We start from the raw sequence: 12,944 nt of genomic DNA on the forward strand, positions 1-12,944 counted from the left end.
CAGAAAGGCGAGTGAAAAGCCCAAAGCCACTTAAGCTTTCAGTGCTATGTATGCTCTTGATTGATCCTTTCTGAAGCGGCGATGGTCGACCTGAGGTTACGCCTTCCACAGCAAAACAGAAAGCATCCGATAGAAAGATAAGAGGCGGCGGGCACTAGTGGGCCAAAGGCTTTAGGAAAAACGGGATGGGGAGATATGGATGTTCTAGAAAACAATTGTCAGCGGGAGATTGAAGTTGGTCACAAAAAAAGCCAATACCATACCCCACCCCCCAACGGATCAACCTAGCAGTGGATTACCCTTTTACACCAAGACACTCCCTTTTTGAACAACAATAACGTAGCCAATTTTGAAGCTGTTCGCAAGTAGACACTTGAGCTAGTCACGTAATTGAATTTAGTTTAATCTTTGTATGAATTTGTCAGCCCAGAAGCCGTACTTCTTTTGCTACATTATCGCAAAGTAACTCCAAATTAACTCCAAATTAGCTTCCTGACATTCTTCTCCCCTACCTTTGAGTGTGAATTGCGTCTTGTACTACCACAATGTCTGAACAAAGTGATAATATGGTCAATGCGTACCTAGACGTCACAGACAATCAGCTTCCTATTCGTCAATTGGCTCAAAAGCATGGAGTTCCTTATATAACGTTGAACCGACGACTCAACAGTATCTAGCATTGCTTCAAGACTCTGTAAACTGAGTGTAAAGAAGCAGGGCAAAAAGACCCTGTAGGGAAAAACTGGATTTCTCGCTTCAAAGCTAGAAAGCCGACATTCGAGCCAAAGTAAGCAAGAGAATGGAAGGCGCTCGCTTTCACGGGTTTACTCCCAAAGCCGCCAACTGGTGCTTCAATATAAGGGAGAAAGAATACGACTGGATCAGGCCTAAGCTCACCTTCAACGTCGATAAGGCCGGCATTATAGCGGGCTTTGGTGAGTAAATAATGCCTAGTTATATTATCTATTACTTATACTATATAGGGCTTGATTCATTGGTCTTAGGGGATGTAAGGAAACCACCCTCGTAACCACCATGGCCACCGCCACCAGGGCCACCCTCGCCACCATCGCCACTATCGCCACCGCTAACAGGGCCACGCACTAACGCCACTACCACCCTGGCCACGCAAGGATGACTCGTAACCCCTTTCACGTGTATATAGACCATGGCCTTCGCACACCTCTTTAGCTCAGTGTTACGATCCTGGTTCAAAGGTGCAGAGGGCGCTGCCCGCCTTCTCTGGATTGGCTGGAACAGCATTTAAGGTGGGGGGCTCTCGCTCAAGGGTGCATCCAATGAGGGAGTGCTCAGTGGGGCCATTGCCGAGACCCACTGAGCGCACTAAGCGGGGAGCTCAGTAGGATCAGTGCCGAGACCCACTGAGCGCACTGAGCGGGGAGCTCAGTAGGGATCAGTGCGTCTAGGACTGAGCACGACTGAGCATGTGAGTCAGGAACTCTGATTGGTCCTCCTTAGATAGATATATACGACGACCGTAGCCACGGTCCTAGATAGTTCTTGCTTGGTTCTTCAAGCAAGCAATACACATTCATTGCACTCATACACTTTGAGTGGCATTCCGATTTGACTGTATTACCCGTACGAAAGGAGCTTGCCCTTTGTTCTATCTTCATAATTACCAACCCCAGCATCCTGTGGAGCCCGTGCTCCCTTACAGACAAACGACCCTAACAGTCGAGTGGTTTGTAATACTCAGGCCAGGTTGAAGTCTTACGCCAATACCAGTCATTGCTCGCCCTGCTTGTTGCTCCTATTGTGACCACCTTGATCAGGCGTACCTACCTTCTCTTACAGGGGACATCAGAGACGAAGAAAGCCTACCTAAAAAGCGACCAAGGTCGAGGCTGGTCTCCACCATCATCGAATGCATCAGTGCCGGGGGCCTCGTACTCGACCCGGGCATCATTTTTAAAGGGAAAGGCCTTCAAACATCGTAGTTTGAAGAGGAAATGTAGAAAATCTGCAACTGGCGCTTCTTTACTACAGAAAAGGGCTGGACTGATAACCACATAGCGATCAGCTAGCTCGAGGATATTTTCATTCCACAAACCGACAGGCTCCTGGACTACGAGAATGAGGCTCGGCTGCTTATTCTTGATGGCCACGGTAGCCATATAACTCTAAGAGATAAGTCCCGTACGCTCTTTCATCCAGTAATCTCACAATATATATATATAGGACGACTTCATGACGATATGCGGCCTGAATAATGTACATCTTTGCTTCGTACCGGCCCACACCTTTCACGGCTTACTATTACAAACCACTCGACTGTTAGGGTCGTCTGTCTGTAAGGGAGCACGGGCTCCAAAGGATGCTGGGGTTGGTGTTACGATCCTGGTTCAAAGGTGCAGAGGGCGCTGCCCGCCTTCTGTGGATTGGCTGGAACAGCATTTAAGGTGGGGGGCTCTCGCTCGAAGATGCATCCAATGAGGGAGTGCTCAGTGGGGCCATTGCCGAGAGCCACCGAGCGCACTAAGCGGGGAGCTCAGTAGGATCAGTGCCGAGACCCACTGAGCGCACTGAGCGGAGAGCTCAGTGTGACGAACCTGGTTCGTACTGGACCAGCTGCAGGAAGCGGGCGCCTCAGGCATGACTGGGGACCCCGCCCGTCAGTTGAGCCAGTCAGACGGTGCCCGGTGCCAAGAGGGCCCTTGGCACCAGGCAAACGGAAGGACGGCCAATCAGAGGTGGCCCGGTGCCAAGAAGGGCCTTGGCACCAGGCAAATGGCCCGGCACGCTAGCAGTGCCCGGTGCCAGGCAGCTCCTTTCTGCCGGGCAAGTAAGAGCTGTGCTCTTACTGGCCCGCCACAATTAGATAAATACGATAACCGTGTCCACGGTCTTAGATAGTTCTTGCTTGGTTCTCCAAGCAAGCAATACACATTCACTGCACTCATACACTTTGAGTGGCATTCCGATTTGACTGTATTACCCGTGCGATAGGAGCTTGCCCTTTGTTCTATCTTCATAATTACCAACCCCAGCATCCTGTGGAGCCCGTGCTCCCTTACAGACAGACGACCCTAACAGTCGAGTGGTTTGTAATACTCAGTAGGGATCAGTGCATCTAGGACTGAGCACGACTGAGCATGTGAGTCAGGAACTCTGATTGGTCCTCCTTAGATAGATATATACGACGACCGTAGCCACGGTCCCAGATAGTTCTTGCTTGGTTCTTCAAGCAAGCAATACACATTCATTGCACTCATACACTTTGAGTGGCATTACGATTTGACTGTATTACCCGTGCGATAGGAGCTTGCCCTTTGTTCTATCTTCATAATTACCAACCCCAGCATTCTGTGGAGCCCGTGCTCCCTTACAGACAGACGACCTTAACAGTCGAGTGGTTTGTAATAGTTGGTAATTATGAAGATAGAACAAAGGGCAAGCTCCTATCGCACGGGTAATACAGTCAAATCGGAATGCCACTCAAAGTATATGAGTGCAGTGAATGTGTATTGCTTGCTTGAAGAACCAAGCAAGAACTATCTAAGACCGTGGGTACGGTCATCGTATATATCTAACTGTGTAACCAATAACAATGGTCCCACTGGCCCGTGGTCCCGAGACTTGCGGTCTCGGGACGCCGGGCGCGCGGGACACTGTCCCGCGTCCCCGACCTTAAGTGGTCCCGAACCTCGGGACCCAGGGACACTCCTAATTGGTTCTTTCCATGGGACGCTCCTGATAGGTCCACACCAAACTGAGCGTGCCCCACTATTGCGCATTTCGACAAGGATTCGTACAGCACCGTATTGAAGCCCTGGAGGCTCAACTGGAACGTATTAGGCCCCGAAAACGAAGGAAAATTCCTAATCCTAACAAGCGGTTTATGGACCTAGGGACTATACTACTAGGCGGTGAGGTTCCCGCAGGGCCTCAAGCAGAGCCTCAAATTGAAGAGGTGGATGATGAAGATGAGGCTGAAGAAGAGTTGCTTGCAAGACTGACAAGATCTGGCCGTGCACTTCGTGTGCTAGCAAAATATATAGATTGAACAGTCAACTAGCTACATTGTGCCATATTTAGCTTGTAAATAGCTTCACAATTGAGTGCGCTGTTGTTGTTCAAAGATGTAGTGTTTTGGTGTAAAAGGTGATCCACTGCAGGGTGATCCACTGCTAGGGTGATCCAGTGCTAGGGTGATCCAGTGCTAGGGTGATCCAGTGCTAGGGTGATCCAGTGCTAGGGTGATCCACTGCTAGGGTGATCCGTTGGGGGGTGGGGCATGGTACCCAGCCGAAGCACGAAGCACAAGTCCAACACGAAAGGTTCTCGGATCCGGCTGAGATTTAGTGCACTATTCGCCACTCACTCCCCGGACTCGTCGACCACCTTGGCCATCAAATCCTGGAAAACGTGAGAATATAGTGCGGCAAACGCGTCGCTGTCCGGCTCGACGTGCCAACCACTGCTAGCCAGGTACTCGGCGATACACCTGTAGCCGTGAGTGGACCAGTAGTCGCGCAGAAGGGACACTGTGCGTTCCAGGCCCTCGGTGAGGTACGGCGAGCAGCCGTACTCGTCGGCGTCGGGACAAACGGTGGCAAAGACGCGGCGCCAGCGGTCCTCCTCGGTGGGTGCGGTGGCGGCCGAGCTGGCGGCGCGCTTCTGCTGCCTGGCCAGCGCGGCCATCTGGGCCCTGGTAACGCCCTCGATAGCGACGGGCGGTAGCGGCGTACAGACGCGGGCGCGCACGTGCGCGTCTCGTCCCGTCGCCGACACGAACACGCCGTTGCAGAGGGGGCAGTATTCTGGCTGCCGATGGTGGCGCTGCAGGTGGCGCACCACGCCGCGGATGCTCTGCAATCCCCTCCCGCTTCGGTGAGAGGGCGCGAAGAGGCACGCTCCGTGCCGTGCCGGGTTGGCGCGGTAGAACGGGCACGCCAGGTGGTGGTAGCCGTCGATGGGCGAGAGGATGTAAAAATTCGGGTTGCTCGGGTCGGGGGCCTCGACGTAGCGGCGCGTCGTTGTTGCGGCGATCCTGGTGTTGCGGCTCCTCCGTCGTGCGCGCTGACGGACGCGCTGTTCGGGGGGGACCATGTAGCGTGCCGAAGCCATCCAGACGCGAAACTTTAAGTGGGCAAACAGCACAATGGCGAGGCGCAACTGGGCGTAGTCGTGGTCTGACAAGCCCAGAGCTTGCGCGGTTGCGGCGCTGGAATCTTGGAGAAGGGAGTCGCCATTATCACTTTCCGAGTTTGAGTCTGATTCCGAATCCAAGTCGCTGTCACCGCTCGAAGAAAAGGTGCTGGTGCTGCTTTCCGAATCTGATGCCGCCTGGAAGCGCTTTGCGGGGCTGCTGTGGGGTGCTCTGCGATGCTCAGATCTGCCCCGCTTGGGTCGACTTGGCGGGACATGGTAGAAGTCGTCGTCCGAGGAGCCCTGCGTACCCTGATCTCGAACTGGCGGTCCAAGTAGTGGACTGGAACTGCCTCCCTCGCCGCTGCTTGGCTTGTTTTTAGGGGATCGGGCATGGGTGCGGCTCGAATAGGTCTCGGTGTGCCGTGGCTTGCTCGATGGGCGTATGGCATCTTGTCGAACGGATGGTCCGTCGGGTTGCAGGGATGGTAGTTGTTTGGGTTTATTGCTGCAAATTGGAAGACGCCGCTGTAGCGTGGGTGCATCGTGGTCACAGTGGCCAGTGATCTCGGACATATTGAAAAAGCCCTTTCTGCAAACGCACTGAAGAGGGTCAGCGTGATCCCCCCGAATCTTGGGGAGTTTGGAGCAACCCTAACCCTAGTTGGGCGAGCCGTTCGAGACTGCGGTGGAGGAAACTGCGTTTGACGGTGCGAAGATGCTAACTTGCGCCTCAATTTTACAAGAAAGCATTGCAGAGAAGATAGCGAGATGACCGGTCGGTTTTATTCATTAGATCCTCCGATGACCGAACGCGAAGAACGAAGACGGCCTTCCTTGTCCAGCGCTGAACCCTGGCGCTCCCTGATTGGCTGCGCTCAACGTGACACTGACATCGGGCGACGGCGCGTCAAGCGCACAGCACAATTGTGCTCTTCATCATCGAAAGACAGCAGCGCGGCACTGGTATCCCATCAACGCCACTGTCTCACAGTGCGTTAGGATTTAGTTTGCTCACCCCTTCATTGCCCAAGCACAACTGCGGAAATTTCGCGGCCAGGCAGCGCTGAGGATCCCACCATTGCTGTCATCAAGGCCTCTCGGTTTGTCCAACTCCGAAACATGCGAGGCAAGAAATACAAATGCCAATGGCAGAGGTAGGCCGAAACTATAAATGCACAGGAATGGGGCACTGAAACGTCAGCGGCTCAGCTGACCGAGCCGCGGCTAGGCCTCTGGAAGCTTGATGTTGGAGTCGACACAAATGTGCAGACGCAAGATCCTTTCGCTTTTTGCGACATTGGCAATTCGACATCCACACGTTTGGAAATTACCCTGCCTAATTAGTTCCAATCTGCCCTTAACTAGGCAATGCCTGCGCTCGAAAGTCCCATTTTCTCAAATCTTCCCATCCTCTTCCTCGGTCTACGTCCCCATCCACGATTGAGCCATGTGCCGCCCCGTCCCAACACTTACCGAAAACAGGCAAAATCAGCGAGGTTCAGCCCTCGTGTTCCTCATGATCCCACCGTTCTTGCTCATCTACTCGGGTCTCACCAATGCGCATTTGCGATTTCATTTTTGACTCCCAGTGGCTTGCTGCCTTGAGCATGTCACCGGTAGGCCTAGTGACGAATATTCGCCTGCTAGATTTGCCAGCCAATTACCTCAGCATCTCACCAAACTTGACTCATAGCGAGTGAAATTCCCTGACATCATCACGACCGACGACCTCAGATGCACTCACTCATCTCGACACTTGGGTCTTTGCTTCCTCCGTAGTGCTTGATTTGAACTCGAATCAGCGACTTTGCAATCTCTGTTCACTCTCTGTGTCATTAGGTTTACTTCTGCGACGGGACCGTCTCGGTGCACCACTTTTGCGTTGTTCTGTTTGGGACTGGCATCAACGTAGACAGCCATCTTTTGAGCGTTACTTCTTTTCATGGCAGCGTGAGGACAGACACAACGATGCAGCTCGTATAATGCTTAAAACACCTCTCAAGACTGTAATACTTGAAGAAAATGACATGTTGACGCCTCTACATCGCGATGCATTTATCACCTTGTTTTTTTTCCGCCTTCGGTGCATTTCGTTCCCGGATCCCTGCCAGTATGTGCTCGTAGTCATTGGGATGGTGGTTGCCTAGCTACAAGGCACCCCCGTAGGCGATGCTTGCCCTGGATCACCGTCTCCGACTGTCGAAAGCGGTAGGCTTTTGGCCAGGGCTCTTTTCAGGGCCTTCAGACTGGGTGTTTTCACCGTCCCGGTGCTTTGTTTGCATCTCGGGTTCGACAACGACGGCAGAGTCGCCGTGTACTGTCTCCGTCTCGTCGCTCCCTGGTCCTAGCTTGACGGCAAAGCCGGCGGGTTCCAATCTCCATGCCGCGTCGATGTCTTGGATCACGATTTCAGACCCAATCCCGAGCTCGATGACGCACTTGGGCCGCCAGCGGCTCGTAAAGAGGTCGAGTATTTCCGCGTACGAAGCGGCGCCGCTTTGCAGCGGCTGGACAGCCGTTAAAGCATAACGTACATCAACAGTTCCCGGAAAACGATACTATAGACTTTCTCTCAGTGGGTTTCTCGATTAGTCTCCGAAAGGCAAGCTGCAAGTATAGTCATCCAAAGGTGGACTTTGATGGGCTCAACTCACCAAACTCTGTGATGCACGGATAGTATTTGGCGGCCAGTCTTTGAACCCGCCTTCTGGCCAGTCCTCAGAGCATGACATATTGGACATTAAATCGCACTCTGCGCTGGCATATAAAGGCTGTATGAAGAGGAAATCCACATCCATGTGACCCCGGCGGTTTGCACTCGTCAAATCCTTGCGAGAGCCTTTAAGTTTACTTGCCTGTTCCACAAAGGAATCCGTCAATCTCTCAATGCTCAGCCCTATTCTTCCTACTGCCGACCCAGGATACACTACCTCGGAGTTGGGGTAGGCAGGAGGCCAATACATGTGGATAAGAACACTGTCCGTTGAGTTAACTCTTCCGCGCCGCCATTGTCATGGCGTGTGTAGCGATTGTATCCGCTCAACGGCATCCCCGCGCTTATAGTACTCCCTAGAAGGTGGTTTGGAAGCGGAGGTGGTTGATTGGGCCTCTTCTGTATTAAATTCGTAAGTCACTTTCCAATAGGGTTCCTGTGGCGTTGCAACATCCTGTGGCGGTGTAGTACTTTGTGGTTGTGTGATATTGTTAGACGGAGGCTGACCCCCTCCCGGCGATCCCTTATCATCGTGAGTTTCGGGCGGTTCCGGAGCCTCGACCGACGAGTCGCTTTTCGAGGCAACTGACTAGAGCTCTATTTCAGTGTAGCGGTCTTTCAGCTCCTCAAGATATCTGTGCAGAATAATGTTTGAGCTAGCCGAGTCAGACCCAGGGCTGTTTCCCGGCAGTTGCGCTATGAGTGTTTCGATCTGCTCTAGGATGTTAGCCGTGTCTTCCTTGATAATAGCGGTATCGCTCAGCAGCATGCTAGTGTTGACGTTTGTGTCCTTTGTGAGGTGCCTAACGCATGTAAGTGCTGTGAACAACGGCATGAAAGCCACGACCTATAGTTGTAGCATATCTAGCCCTAGCTCTAGCGCCGACTTGTAAGATTCAAGTTCTCTCAGCAGCTTAGCAATGTCGTCCCGGCCGCTAGCGACCCAGGAAATTCTCCGTGATAGCGAGTCTTGCTTGTACTTGGCAAGGCATTTCTCAGTATCGAGGACCACGATGTCGCAGTTGCTGAGGATCCCGGAGACATGCGTGGCCATGGACTCGGGGAGAATGACTGTCGGCGTCTTATCATCCTCGAGCAGGAGCTCGAGGATGGTCTTGAGCGACGTGAGCTCGCGCGACACGTTATCGAGGTCGCGGCGTGTCTGGCGCAAGTCTTTGACGAAGGCCGTGATAGATGTCGAGACCTTTGTGATGGTAGCCACCAGCCCCAAGCAACCCGCTGAGATGGAAAACGGATCCATCTTGGTCAGTGTTTAGACTTTGCTGGGATAGTGAGATGAGACAGAGTCAGATAACGACCAGATGAGCGGGGTCAGCTCAGCCTCACTGCAGACGTGGGAGTGTGCCTCGCCAGTGTCTGCATGCATGGTGGCGCCTAATGGATTCACGAGCAACGCGAGCTCTCCATCAACCCGAACCCTCTATGTATTCGTTGATGGTTGCGTGGCATGTTACACACAACCATGGCTCGTTCATTTTTCACTCGTTCTCTTACTTTCTTTCCCAATTCATTTTCACTTTCTTTCCTAATTCATTTTCAGTTTCATTCTCACGTTCTTTTCCACGATCATTTTCCTTTCCATTCTTCTTTTCCATTCTTCTTTTCCATTCTTCTTTTCTTTATTTAAAGTCTCTTTTTAAATCTAGCAAATGCCTGATCATTCACCCCGAGAACGAATTTGGCCTACGATATGGCTGCACATGTCTCTGCTCACCACTATAGGAGTTAAGATAAACCTTGAAACCACATTCTCACGCAACTTAGCCACCCCTATTCAAACATCTCCATCCCAGCGTCCCCCAACAGCACCCCGCCAATCCCAGCCTCAACCACCACCCAGTCCAACCACGCCCGCCACTCGCCCTCGGCACCCTCCAGGTCTCGCCACACGGCCCTCAACACCCGCTCGCAGCAGCCCTGCATATACCAACACACCCCCTCAGCGGCCCCATCCCGCTCCAACGGCCCCAGCAGCACACAGTAGTGCGCAAGCAAGACCAGCGCGGCGGGTTCGCGGGCGCGCAGCAGGGTCACAAACGGCGGCTCTCCCACCGCGCCCCGGATCCGCGCCGGCCAGAGCCGGATGGCCGCCCAGGGCGTCAGCGCCGGCGCCGGCAGGGCGCGCACCGCCATGCCCAGCAGGACCAGAGCGCCAAAGTACGCGGGCCGCCGCGGCAGCGGCACCAGCAGGTTCAGCAGCTGGGCGAAGCGCGCGGCGTGGTGCGGCGCGCCGGCCGGCAGCGCGGTTCCGGTTCCTGTCGGCGGCAAACTGCCTCTCGCGTCCTCGAGCAGCGCGCGGGTGAGGTCTGATGTTTGCCCGCCGCCGCCGCCGCCGCCCAGAGACGCCGCCGCGAACTGCAGCACGGCGTGGCTGTTGCGGAGCGTGGCGAGCCAGGCCGCGAGGTCCGGGACTTCAGTACTGACTTCAGTGCTGCCGTCGCACTGCGCGTACACGTCGGTGGCGAAGCAGTAAACGGCGAGCAGGTGGGCGGACGCCAGCAGCGCGTCGCGCGTCGTGGCCGACAGGGCGGTGCTGGGCCCGGCAAGCAGGGCGCGGCATCCTGCCAAGGCGCGCGCGTGGTGCCGCGCGGCCAGCACGACGTAGCCGCGGCGCAGCGTGGGCTGAAGATGTGCGATGTGCAGCGCGGCGCAGGCCAGCACGCCCTGCTTGAGGACGTCGTGGCCGAGGGCGAGGGCCGGGACGGCGGCGCGCCAGACGCGCTTGCTCTGCGCGCTGCGGCCGAGCGTCTGGTACGTGTCCTGCGTGAAGTGGATGAACAGCGCCAGGTCGCTGGAGGTCCAGCTCGGCGGCAGCGCGATGTCTTCGAGCGGGTACTTGTGGCCGGGGGGCGTTTCGGAGGCTGGGGCGGCCACGACAAAGTACCGCAGCTGGTTGCCGCGGAAGAAGGTCTGCAGGGTCACGGGGCGCCAGTGCGGGCTAGTGTTGCCGCCGTCGCTGGCGCTGTGCGCGGCCGCCCAGTGGCTCTTCATGCGCTTCGCCGTGACGCAGAGGTGGAAGCAGCCGGCGTGCTCGCAGGCGAGGCCCTGCTCGGTGGGCAGCAGCGGGATCGGCGCGTGGTCGGGCAGCGGGAAGAGCACGGCGCCGGTGTCCGCGAGCTGCAGGCCGGCTGCGTACTCAACCAGGCCGCGGCGGGCGTTGCAGCACATGTGGTGGATGTCCTTGAAGTGTCGGGCCACCGCCTTGGGCTGGATGGCGTAGCGGCACTCGGTGCAGATGACGACCTGGTAGTCTGCTAGGTAACGCAACAGCCCAGGCTCGGGCCACTCGGAGGAGGCCATGCCAGACTTGAATTGGTTTCAGTCGAGGCGTGCCAGGGTGAAGACACCGACTTGATTCCATAATCACGACGGCTTTGGATCCGACGTGATGTCTGTTCCGTGTCCGTTGGGGTGGACGACAAATGTCAGCAAGACGAGGATTCCCCGACGGGACTAGCGGCAGACGGTGCCGTTCTCGCTGCTGGTTGGCTGCCGTTGCCGCGGTGGGCCGGCCGACCGAAGATGGCTGTAGATATATGTCCCTGACTTACACTGGATGTTGACGAGGGCACAGGATTCACGCCTCAAGTTACAAAGCAGATTTCAAACCAGGGCAGTTGTGCTGTTTTCCCTGCCTTGTCTGGTCGCTGACGGACGCATATAAGGTAAATAGTATTTCTGTCGAACTAAATCAAACACATCTCAAGTTGTCCAATCTCGGCATCTCAGCCACTCAACTCTAACTCTTAACCACCAACCAACAGCCATGGTGCTTAAAATCTACGGCACGAAGACGTCGACGTGCACGAAGCGCGTGCTCGCCGTGCTGTACGAGAAGAAGGCTGGCTTAGTGTTTGCCGAGATCGACTGGCTCAAGGGCGAGCACAAGTCGGCCAGCCACTTGTAGCTGCACCCGTTCGGCAAGGTGCCGGTGCTGGAAGACGACGGCTTCGTGCTGTTCGAGAGCCGGGCCATTGCCAACTACATCGCCCGCAAGTTCGCCGGCCAGGGGACCCCGCTGCTGCCTGCCGACGACGACGTGAAGGCGCGCGCGCTGTTTGACCGGGTGCGTCCCCTTGCCATGGCTTCAAAGACGATTCGCTGACAGCTGCAGGCCGCCTCCCTCGAGGCCTTCTACTATGACCCGGCTGTGTCGACGCTCGTCACTGAGAAAGTCTTCAAAAAGGGCTACCTCGAGACGTTTGAGAAATACCCGCACGTCGAGAAGTGGTTTGCGGGGCTGCTGGCGCTCAAGAGCTGGTAGAAGGCGTCGACGGGGGCGTAGATGTTGATGCTGGCTCAATGCAGCCCTGGCCGTGGTTGGGGATGACGAGGTCATGAAGTGGGGAGCCTGAGAAGAGAGGTCCGATAGTGCGACATGATAGTAGCTTGAATGAGTGACAGACCAATGTGACAACTGTAGCAAAGAGTGAAGTCGAGTCAATTGCCGAGTTCCCATTTCCTTGCGATTGGCCTTCATTTCGGGTTTCATGCACGGCGCCCCAGATTGGGGGATTGGCTGGCGCGTTGGCGGTTGGTGGGCAGACGGTTGGCGGGCAGACGGTTGGCCCGACAACAGCTTGTTGACAGCACCCCACCGCCTGTCACCGCGCACCAGTCGGAGCGGCCCGCCGACAAAACAATCTGCACAGCGCCTGACAGCAACGAGCCAGCGCATCGCTCAGTTGCAGCTCTAATTGGCGTCTGGTTGCCAGGAGCGTCACTCTCAGCGCCACAGCGCCTCGAACAAACAGATACAAAACTCAAACCCACCACTACTCCCGCGAACCTTCCGAGCTCGCTCCATCATGGCTCGAAAAACAGCGCAGCCCGAGGATTTAGACTTTCAGATTTTTGTGGACCCGTCGTGCCTGAGCGAGCCCATGGAAGACCCAACTGCAGCTCCCGAGCCTTCCCAGGCGGCCCTCGATGAGCTGGGTGCCGTGCTCGACACCGCGCTGCAAGAGAACGAGGGCCAGCACGACGACACAGCCGACGCAGAGGCAGCCGACGCAGAGGCAGCCGACGCAGAGGCAGCCGACGCACAGGCAGCCGACGCAGAATCAGCCCAAAGAGTCGGTGAGGAGAGTGAGGC

The 12,944-nt window shown here is 55.5% G+C and overlaps 7 protein-coding genes across 7 annotated transcripts; 3 read left to right on the top strand and 4 right to left on the bottom strand.

Moving 5' to 3' along the window:
* Nucleotides 1-383: 383 nt before the first annotated feature.
* B0T26DRAFT_788191 (uncharacterized protein) lies at nt 384-2,147 on the top strand. The gene is made up of 2 exons (XM_060446815.1): nt 384-939; nt 1,797-2,147. Exons 1-2 carry the CDS (start codon nt 800-802, stop codon nt 2,035-2,037), a joined length of 381 nt encoding a protein of 126 aa, XP_060291054.1. The 5' UTR covers nt 384-799; the 3' UTR covers nt 2,038-2,147.
* Nucleotides 2,148-3,533: 1,386 nt separating this feature from the next.
* B0T26DRAFT_725074 (uncharacterized protein) lies at nt 3,534-3,760 on the bottom strand (the record flags this gene model as incomplete). Its single annotated transcript, XM_060442728.1, has 1 exon — nt 3,534-3,760. A coding segment is annotated over one exon (203 nt), but the record flags the coding sequence as incomplete, so codon positions are not given.
* A 257-nt stretch (nt 3,761-4,017) lies between these two features.
* B0T26DRAFT_439494 (uncharacterized protein) lies at nt 4,018-5,837 on the bottom strand. The gene is made up of 3 exons (XM_060435035.1): nt 5,772-5,837; nt 4,230-5,715; nt 4,018-4,133 (listed from the first exon to the last, which is right to left on the bottom strand). Exon 2 carries the CDS (start codon nt 5,686-5,688, stop codon nt 4,342-4,344), a length of 1,347 nt encoding a protein of 448 aa, XP_060291056.1. The 5' UTR covers nt 5,689-5,715; nt 5,772-5,837; the 3' UTR covers nt 4,018-4,133; nt 4,230-4,341.
* A 2,838-nt stretch (nt 5,838-8,675) lies between these two features.
* Nucleotides 8,676-9,089, bottom strand: B0T26DRAFT_679723 (uncharacterized protein; the record flags this gene model as incomplete). The annotated part of the gene is made up of 1 exon (XM_060440387.1): nt 8,676-9,089. The coding sequence occupies one exon, from the start codon at nt 9,087-9,089 to the stop codon at nt 8,676-8,678; it is 414 nt and encodes a 137-aa protein (XP_060291057.1).
* A 208-nt stretch (nt 9,090-9,297) lies between these two features.
* Nucleotides 9,298-9,938, top strand: B0T26DRAFT_725082 (uncharacterized protein). The gene has a single exon (XM_060442729.1). The coding sequence runs from the start codon at nt 9,312-9,314 to the stop codon at nt 9,474-9,476; it is 165 nt and encodes a 54-aa protein (XP_060291058.1). The 5' UTR covers nt 9,298-9,311; the 3' UTR covers nt 9,477-9,938.
* A 374-nt stretch (nt 9,939-10,312) lies between these two features.
* B0T26DRAFT_656833 (uncharacterized protein) lies at nt 10,313-11,149 on the bottom strand (the record flags this gene model as incomplete). Its single annotated transcript, XM_060438738.1, has 1 exon — nt 10,313-11,149. A coding segment is annotated over one exon (837 nt), but the record flags the coding sequence as incomplete, so codon positions are not given.
* Nucleotides 11,150-11,615: 466 nt separating this feature from the next.
* B0T26DRAFT_679725 (uncharacterized protein) lies at nt 11,616-12,113 on the top strand (the record flags this gene model as incomplete). The annotated part of the gene is made up of 3 exons (XM_060440388.1): nt 11,616-11,699; nt 11,757-11,915; nt 11,958-12,113. The coding sequence occupies 3 exons, from the start codon at nt 11,616-11,618 to the stop codon at nt 12,111-12,113; spliced, it is 399 nt and encodes a 132-aa protein (XP_060291060.1).
* Between the last annotated feature and the right edge of the window lie 831 nt (nt 12,114-12,944).

Source organism: Lasiosphaeria miniovina (genome assembly GCF_030549165.1).
Source record: "Lasiosphaeria miniovina strain SMH2392-1A chromosome Unknown B0T26scaffold_7, whole genome shotgun sequence".
Taxonomy (NCBI): Eukaryota; Fungi; Ascomycota; class Sordariomycetes; order Sordariales; family Lasiosphaeriaceae; genus Lasiosphaeria; species Lasiosphaeria miniovina.

Coding starts and splice junctions, on each gene's coding strand:
- B0T26DRAFT_788191 (XM_060446815.1), top strand. CDS start 800: ATGGAAGGCGCTCGCTTTCACGGGTTTACTCCCAAAGCCGCCAACTGG. Junction 940..1,796: donor ATTATAGCGGGCTTTGGTGA/GTAAATAATGCC, acceptor CACCTTGATCAG/GCGTACCTACCTTCTCTTAC.
- B0T26DRAFT_439494 (XM_060435035.1), bottom strand. CDS start 5,688: ATGTCCGAGATCACTGGCCACTGTGACCACGATGCACCCACGCTACAG.
- B0T26DRAFT_725082 (XM_060442729.1), top strand. CDS start 9,312: ATGGCTCGTTCATTTTTCACTCGTTCTCTTACTTTCTTTCCCAATTCA.